The 9270-nt window shown below is 35.1% G+C and overlaps 1 protein-coding gene across 1 annotated transcript in view; it reads right to left on the reverse strand.

The window, feature by feature from the left end:
• The window catches only part of LOC107665537 (relaxin receptor 1-like), a 69288-nt gene that overhangs the window by 15546 nt on the left and 44472 nt on the right, over nucleotides 1–9270 (reverse strand). Inside the window, exons 5-12 of the mRNA XM_016456451.1 lie at nucleotides 8408–8479; nucleotides 5839–5910; nucleotides 5584–5655; nucleotides 4227–4298; nucleotides 3969–4037; nucleotides 3729–3800; nucleotides 924–995; nucleotides 526–597 (exon numbers count right to left, since the gene is read on the reverse strand). Of these exons, the coding sequence (XP_016311937.1) occupies nucleotides 526–597; nucleotides 924–995; nucleotides 3729–3800; nucleotides 3969–4037; nucleotides 4227–4298; nucleotides 5584–5655; nucleotides 5839–5910; nucleotides 8408–8479 (573 nt within the window). The remainder of the gene's footprint in view (nucleotides 1–525; nucleotides 598–923; nucleotides 996–3728; nucleotides 3801–3968; nucleotides 4038–4226; nucleotides 4299–5583; nucleotides 5656–5838; nucleotides 5911–8407; nucleotides 8480–9270) is intronic.

Genomic DNA, 9270 nt, shown 5'->3' on the forward strand with positions numbered 1-9270 from the left:
TTCTGATTATTATCAATGTTGAAAACAGTTGTGCTGGTGAATGTTTTGGGGAAACCGTGATATATTTTTTTTCAGGATTCTTTGATGAATAGAAAGTTCAAAAGAACAGCATTAATTTGAAACTTAAATGTTAAATCTTTTGTAACATCTTAAATGTCTTAACTGAAATAATTCTCATATGCTGATTTGATGCTCAATAAACAATTTTTGATTTTGAAAACAGTTGAACAGTAATGTAAACTGGATGAGATTTTCATATGACTTGGGTTTCATGACTAGTATGTTAACAATCAAAAAACACAAACAAACAAACAAAACTACAGTTTAATTATAAAAATGTATGATGAATGTTATTGCATAAGCCTTTAACGTGGACACCATATGACCATCAAAAGGAACTGGAATGAATTCATATTGGACTAAAAATAAATAACAATTTTGCAGAAGCCCACCACAGGCCCTGGCATGCAGACATTAGAAGCAGTTTGGAGTTGTTTGTAATGTGTATCTAACTGGAAGACTCACAGCTGAAGCAGGTCTCCAAGATTGACAAAAAGATCAGGAGGGATCACTTCAATTCTGTTACTGGACAAATCCCTGTGGAGAGAGAAAATATTCATGCCTTTTGCATTCAAACAAGCATTTGCTGACAGAAGTGATGAGCAAACCAGTCTGATGCCAAACTCTTTGATGACTGACGTCCCCTAACTGGTCGAGCTGGATGGGAGTAAGACCAACACACACTTTGAAATTGATAAGGAAATCCATGCAAGGAAGATTTATTTTATTTTATTTACTTATTTATTTTTTGCTTAGCTTCTCCAAAATAGAACAGAAATGGGTCACAACTAAACTCCAGAGAACACTTTGTGGTGATTATTTTGGCAAACATTTATAATAGAATGGAATGCCTGAGAACTTACAGCTCGCCCAGTTTACGAAGCAGAGAGAAAGCCTGCTCGTGGATGTAACTAATGCGGTTCCGCTGGAGGACTCTGCAAATAAATAAAAATAAATGAATAAATAGAGAACATTTTTATCTTGGTGGACAGAAACACAGCGGCCGTTTCAGAGGAATGGAATGTGTAGGAAATACCCAGGGGTGTTTTGTTTATTTTTGTTTCTCAGCAAGTATCGATATGTAATTATTTTGTATTTACTTTTAATTATTTTCTAATTATTTAATTACGTTGGAATTATTTGGAATTTTTGGTTATTTGTAGTAATATTTATTTGTAATACTATTTAATAAAAACAAAGCAATAACAGCCACCAAAATATTAATTGTATGTACATTTTCATCACTGATTTTATTTGTACTCAATCTTGAGCATTCAGCCAGTATACTACACAGACAGCTAACAGCTAGATCAAAACAGACAGAAATAATAAATAGACTTTTTTTGAGGAAAAAGCACCTTAGCTACCTCAATATGCTTCCTCAGATTTGATGGTGAACTTGAATTTTGTATTTACTTTTAATAATTTTCTAATTATTTAATTACGTTGGAATTATTTGGAATTTTTGGTGATTTGTAGTAATATTTATTTGTAATACTATTTAATAAAAACAAAGCAATAACAGCCACCAAAATATTAATTGTATGTACATTTTCATCACTGATTTTATTTGTACTCAATCTTGAGCATTCAGCCAGTATACTACACAGACAGCTAACAGCTAGATCAAAACAGACAGAAATAATAAATAGACTTTTTTTGAGGAAAAAGCACCTTAGCTACCTCAATATGCTTCCTCAGATTTGATGGTGAACTTGATCCAGAAATTGATTAAAGTTATAACTGAAGATGAACAACATGTGCTTGATGTGCAAAAACAAACATCATTGGTTCCCGCATGTCAAGCATGTGCATTTGAGCTTCTGTTTACCATATTAAATGTGTGCAAGATGGAAGAGAATAAAATGCAAATATACTGTATATATATAGAATGAATACTTTATGAGTAAAATGAGTAAAAAGTACTGTTTTTTCTTCAGAATTGTAATCAAGAAAAAGTACAAGTAGTCAGTTTGAGTAAAGTACAAATCCCCCAAAATAATTCTTAAGTACAGTAATCAAGTGGAATTACTCAAGTATTTTACACCCCTGGAAATACACAGGAGTAAACAACAATGTTGATGGTGATGAGTACAAAAACAAAAACCAATTTAGAAGGTAAATGGGGTCTGACCTTTAACCCTTTAACTGTCACCCCCCATTTTTTTAAATAGGCATGCAGGTGCACTATCCAAACTTAAATTGTTGTAATTTATGAACACTTTAGAATACAGACATAAGGTTGGTTCCCTTTCATGGGAACTTCGAACTGTGTCCTCTAGGGGTCGCTATGGGGGAACGCCTCGTTGTGACCCGTGTCTGAAGCATACATTGAAAAAACACCAACTCGTTGGCCGGCGACAGCCATGACGTCACTACCGGTGCGACTATAGTATAAATAGGCGCCGGGAGTACACATCATTCTCTTCTTCGTCTTCATTGACTGTTTTGTTTGAAGCGTGCATTTCTGTGGTAAGAGCGATCTCTATTTATCTCATTATGGCGAGCACTAGCAAAGCATTTAAGGATGTGTGCATCCAAACGTCCCACAGGTGGGACGGTGACAGTTAAGGGGTTAATCAACAGAGTCATTGTTGCATATAATCAGTGAAGTTATAATAATTATAATAATATAGTATTATGTTAATAACTGAAGTCCAAACACATCACTATTCTGCTTAATATGTAACTGTTTCCATGTTACTTGAAGTTTGAATGAACAAAAGCTGTTAGGTCTATTGCTCTGATTTCTGCAGAACAGTGATTAAAAATGAAAAGCGAGAACCGGGGAGATGAAAATGGTTTCCCTAAAAATATGTTTGACATAATTTTTGGTGTTTTTGGCAGGAAGGACCTCAACTGTGCATAATGAGAGTAAGGTACAACTTGGCGCCCCTTAAATATTAGTATGAGAAAATATGATTATGATTTATTTTAAGTTATGAAAAACTATACGCTAATAAACAATTCTGCTCATCTGGCATATTTCTAAACATTGGTGGGGGAAAGTAATGAACAGTGAAAAATGCTGAGCATTGGATTCAATCCATCCCAATTCTAAAACAATTTTAGCGTTTAACATTTACAAATATTCAATCCACAATTCATTTCCAGATACTTTATAGCCCTAATATATGTAGATGGATTGTGGATTAAATATATGTAAATGTCTGTGAAAGTTAGATTTGATTGGGTCTGCGCCATTACTTTCCCCCGTTGAAGATCACATGGCAGATGAGTGAAAAAGTTATGTGACTGAAGCAGATGAATACTGAATATTGATTAAGCAAAAGAAATGGTTAAAGTTTGTTTTTAAAAACCATATAAATATAAAGGCAGCTAGAGGAGTAAAGGGCTCCCTATTTACCTATTTCAGAACATACACAAAATAAGCACTTTGTGAACCTTTTTTTATTATTATTATTTTATCAAGTATTTTATTTACTTTTTTTAAATTAGAATTTTTAGAAGCTGTTTCTGTTAAGAAAATAAAATTGAAAGGGCCTTTTACCTCAGTGGAACCCGATGACCCGTTGTACCCTTATTTTTTCTTTTAAATACTGGAATACATTCGTAAAGCCCATTGGGGTCATCTGATCTTTTTACTCACAGCGGGAAGAGAGGAAGAGAGGATTGAGCAGCTGTGACAGAAGGGTGGGGATACTCACAACACTGTTAGCATGTTACAGAACCTGAAGGTCACATTTCCCACAGTCTCGATCTTATTTCCCTCAACATCTCTGCAAACAGAAATAGAAAAAAGAGGGTCTTTAAAAACTGTAGGAGAAGAAAAATACAAAAAATAAAATACAAATATAATTCAAAGGTCTCTCTATAAGCTTTCCAACCATGTAAATAAAATAATAGCAAAAGTATTTTTATCATGACAATGTTGTATTCAAACTTACAGCCAATTTAATCGTGGCATCTCCAGGCAAATATCATCAAGCTTTGCGAGAGCATTGTTCAACAACACTCTGAAACACACACAAGCAAAGGCTTTATAAGACAAAGTAGCAGTGTAGCACATTTTGAAACAAGAATAAATAAATAAATAAATATACAAAAAGTTTTAAAGAACAGCTCCTATGCATTTGTTAAAATATAAGATTTACATTTGAAAGACGGAAGATGAGTCACCAAAATAGCAACAGGCTGAAACTCACAGAAGCACAAGGGAGCGCAAACCAGAGAAGGCCAAAGAGGAGATGTGATGAATATTGTTGTTCTCCAGAATCCTTCAGGATGAAAAAAAAAAAAAAACCAGGAGAAGCTCATTAAAAAAAACACTGAAGCCTCACAAACTGAAGTGCTTTGTCCAATATTTGTTCAGGGGACACTAACTTATGCATAAGGGCTATGAATCATAATTCAATGGCATTCAATTAGATGTGTGATAGAAGTTCAATCACTTGGGTTTCTTTAGAGCAGATCCTCAGTGACTGCTAATGACTGCTAAAGAAATCACTCCTGATATCACAGAAATAATATCGGTTTTGTGCTGTCTAGATGGTCAAAACTCAACATTAGAGAAGGTTTATTGACTGGCACATGCCATTGCAGTTATTTGATTTAAAGCAAAAAAAAGCACTGAATGAGAAAATCCATCTTCATTTAGCTGACATTTATAAAGCAAATGGGAGAATGACAAAAAAACAAAAAACACTTACAGCCATTCTAGTTTGTGCAAATCCTGGAATACATCAGGAAGTAGGGTAGTGATTCGATTATAACTGAGATACCTGAGAAAATAAGATATTACAGCTGTCTGTGAGTAGTCAAAAGCATTTTGCCCATAGAACAAAAGCAAACAAGCAAACTAAAGTTATATCATTCACTGTAAGCCCATTCGTCAGTCTCAGTTGATGAGGCTGGTTAAAGTTTTACCGTATTTGTAGAGACAATAGAAATGTCTACCAACTCACAGTCTTGTCAGATTGTAAAGGCCTCTGAAAGCATGTGGGTGCACTGCTTTAATTCGGTTGTGCTGGAGATACCTTACAGGAAGCATTAAAAAGCAGAAGGAGAGAGAGAAATAACACAAAATGTTACTGAGAGGAGATGTGATGAATATTGTTGTTCTCCAGAATCCTTCAGGATGAAAAAAAAAAAAAAACCAGGAGAAGCTCATTAAAAAAAACACTGAAGCCTCACAAACTGAAGTGCTTTGTCCAATATTTGTTCAGGGGACACTAACTTATGCATAAGGGCTATGAATCATAATTCAATGGCATTCAATTAGATGTGTGATAGAAGTTCAATCACTTGGGTTTCTTTAGAGCAGATCCTCAGTGACTGCTAATGACTGCTAAAGAAATCACTCCTGATATCACAGAAATAATATCGGTTTTGTGCTGTCTAGATGGTCAAAACTCAACATTAGAGAAGGTTTATTGACTGGCACATGCCATTGCAGTTATTTGATTTAAAGCAAAAAAAAGCACTGAATGAGAAAATCCATCTTCATTTAGCTGACATTTATAAAGCAAATGGGAGAATGACAAAAAAACAAAAAACACTTACAGCCATTCTAGTTTGTGCAAATCCTGGAATACATCAGGAAGTAGGGTAGTGATTCGATTATAACTGAGATACCTGAGAAAATAAGATATTACAGCTGTCTGTGAGTAGTCAAAAGCATTTTGCCCATAGAACAAAAGCAAACAAGCAAACTAAAGTTATATCATTCACTGTAAGCCCATTCGTCAGTCTCAGTTGATGAGGCTGGTTAAAGTTTTACCGTATTTGTAGAGACAATAGAAATGTCTACCAACTCACAGTCTTGTCAGATTGTAAAGGCCTCTGAAAGCATGTGGGTGCACTGCTTTAATTCGGTTGTGCTGGAGATACCTTACAGGAAGCATTAAAAAGCAGAAGGAGAGAGAGAAATAACACAAAATGTTACTGTATAATTATGTTCCCAAGGAGTGGAAGAGCTTTGAACACAGTTCTGCTCTTGCTTTTTATACAAGCCTATATTTAGAAGTGGGCCTTTAAAAATGAAAAAGTTAGGTAGCACTTATATATTGATTGATTTATTTGCCTATTTAAAAAAAATCTTGAAAGATCAAAAATACAGCAAAACTGTAATATTGTCAAATATTATTACAATCTTAATAAATTACATTTTAATAAATGTAATTTATTCCTGTGATGGCAAAGCTGAAGTTTAAGCAGCCATTACTCCAGTCATCATTCTAATACCTGTATACTGATTTGGTGCTGATTATGAACATTGTTGAAAACAATTGTGTTGCTTAACATTTTTGAAGAAACCATGAAGCATTTTTTTTTTCCAATTTTTTTTTTAAATGAATAGATAGTTTAAGGAACATCATTTATTTGAAACACACACACACACACACACACACGCACGCACGCACGCACGCACGCACACACACACACAAACACACACATATATGTCTATATATATGTCATATATCATAAATTGGGACTAGACCATCATAGAAACTTGACATTCTCAAGTTTTTAAACTAAGCAAACTCCTTAGCAACTGTATAACACAGCACTAAAAATTACTTAGAACACTTAGAGCAATCATATAGCAACACCCCAGCTTCACAGCGCTGAAATCTGCATCAAGAAAAGAAAAGAAAAAGAAAAGGGGCACCATTTTAATGTAAATCTAGTTGCATTTACTCTTCTATTACTCTTCTTAGTCATCCTCCCCTTATCAGACTTGTATTGTGTATTCATATTATATCCAACAGCTCTGTCATTAAACCTAAACAATCCAAAGCTTCCACAACTTCCACAAAAGATGCATTGTGGTCTCTAGTCCACATCCTTTTTTTTTCTTGATGAGATTACGTTTGTTCGTACAATGAAGCCTCCATCTGACACTAGATCAAGTATGGTTCTTGGGCGAGGACAAAAATATGGGGCTGATTCTGTTTGAGTGAGCTGGCACTCCTGAACGAGAAACCAGACAATACTCACAACCAACAAGCATGTCAGATTAAGACAGTCCAGACAAATTCTACAGCTGGAGAAAGAAAAACATTGAGCCATTTTTGTCAGGTTAAAAAAAGAGAACACTCAAGTAGGGCTGGACGATATAGCTAAAAAATGTATCAAAGATATAATGTTTCATATCGTTCGGTATCGATAATTATTGACATTTTTTTATAACCTTTTTAAAACAAAGAGCAATAGAATTTTTTTTTTGATTTAACCACTGTATTTTTAAATTAACCCAATTTATTGAGACATACAACAAATATTTTTTTGTTTTAACAATCAAACACAAAATAAAAATTAAACAAATATCTAATTTCTAATGTTTTATATGCAGATTAAATAGGTTTTAAGGAAACTTTTGTCTTGTCTCTTGAGGCCACAAGAGGGCGCTATGAGCAAAATAATGCAGCACATTTAAATTGTCAACGTAAGGAAATAACTCTATAAAAAACGAGCATTATGTCTAAATTAACTCATAAAAATCAAATATAATTTCGTAAATTGCATAAACAATTATGAACAAAACAGCATGTATTTATGCATTGCTTAATCCAAAGAGCAGAAGCGCCATTCACACAGATTGCATTTAAAAACATATGAGACACAGTGAAAAGGAATAAACCTCCACAAATTCGTGATGTGTTTTCTAAAAGTTTAAACTGTTTTAACTTTGCATGGCTACATCTCTTGTGTGAGACGCGAGTGCAGCAGTCATATTTGTCCGTAAAAAAATGCGCTGAATATGCATCTGTGTGAATGGCTTGGTTTCGGTTTGGTGTACCGTCGATAAATACTGATACCGTTTTATCGCCCAGGCCTACTCTCAAGTTCTTCAGTTTTGAGCGTGTTTGGCTCAGCTCCTGTGAAGAGCACTGAATGTTTTATTCCACAGGGATTGTTTAATCTCACTCAACATCTCTATTTCACATCTAGAGTGATGGCACAGTGAGGACAAGTAAACAACGTTTTGTGAACATCTGTGATAGTGCCAAAATGGCATTCATAGCATTAAAGCATCCATACAGTCCAATGACAAGGAGGAGATATACCAAGTAAAGCAGAGAGGCTCTTACAGCTTTTGAAGGCTCTGGTACATCAAGAACATGTCAGCATTTAGCTTCCTCAGTCGGTTCCTCTGCAGGGACCTGCAATACAAACAAAAGAGACATTCCAAAAATTCCACAGGGATTGTTTAATCTCACTCAACATCTCTATTTCACATCTAGAGTGATGGCACAGTGAGGACAAGTAAACAACGTTTTGTGAACATCTGTGATAGTGCCAAAATGGCATTCATAGCATTAAAGCATCCATACAGTCCAATGACAAGGAGGAGATATACCAAGTAAAGCAGAGAGGCTCTTACAGCTTTTGAAGGCTCTGGTACATCAAGAACATGTCAGCATTTAGCTTCCTCAGTCGGTTCCTCTGCAGGGACCTGCAATACAAACAAAAGAGACATTCCAAAAATGATTATTAAAAGTACATATCAACAAATGTCCTGTTTTTAACAATTTTAAAACCTATGAAGTACTGTAATACTATATATATATATATATATATATATATACACACACACATATTAATATTATATTCAAATATATACAGTCATTTACCATGCTTTATTGGACTGGGCAGACACTTAAAAAAAAAACAAGTTAAAATCCTATTGAATTTAACACGTACATCTGGATTACGCTTTGGTGCATTTCTCAAATCAGAAATGAAATTCTCAAAACTACTTGTTCAACCTCCACATCATCTAGTCATTTGTACACATCATAAAACCAGTTTCTCATTCTTTTGAACAAGTTGCGAATGCTTTGGTACATTCATGCAATTGATTATGTACATTTATCTGCGGTTTCCTACATTATCAGTTGCTAATGTCATGTTGCTCAAAATGCATTCTCATGGGTGTTTTTTGAGCGGAACGTGCAATAAACCAATCAGAGTCTCATCTCCCATCCCATTTAAAAGCCAGTTGCGCTCGCGCCATGGCGGGTTCGCTATTTACATGGCGGGATGTAATTCCCCTTCAGGAACTCGAGCTGCGTCGAGATCGCTTTGGGAATGCCCCTGCGTGACCGCGTTCTGAAGTACATGTAAAATCAGTCCAATGGAGCAGCGAGAAGTCACGAGTGGGGTGACGTGAGCACCAGGAAGTATAAAAGCGCATCCGGCAGAGCGCAAGTTAGCTTCTGCTCTTCAGTAGCGCTCTGTGTATGT

The sequence above is a fragment of the Sinocyclocheilus anshuiensis genome, unplaced genomic scaffold (genome assembly GCF_001515605.1).
Source record: "Sinocyclocheilus anshuiensis isolate Anshui unplaced genomic scaffold, SAMN03320099.WGS_v1.1 scaffold607, whole genome shotgun sequence".
In the NCBI taxonomy this organism is placed as follows: Eukaryota; Metazoa; Chordata; class Actinopteri; order Cypriniformes; family Cyprinidae; genus Sinocyclocheilus; species Sinocyclocheilus anshuiensis.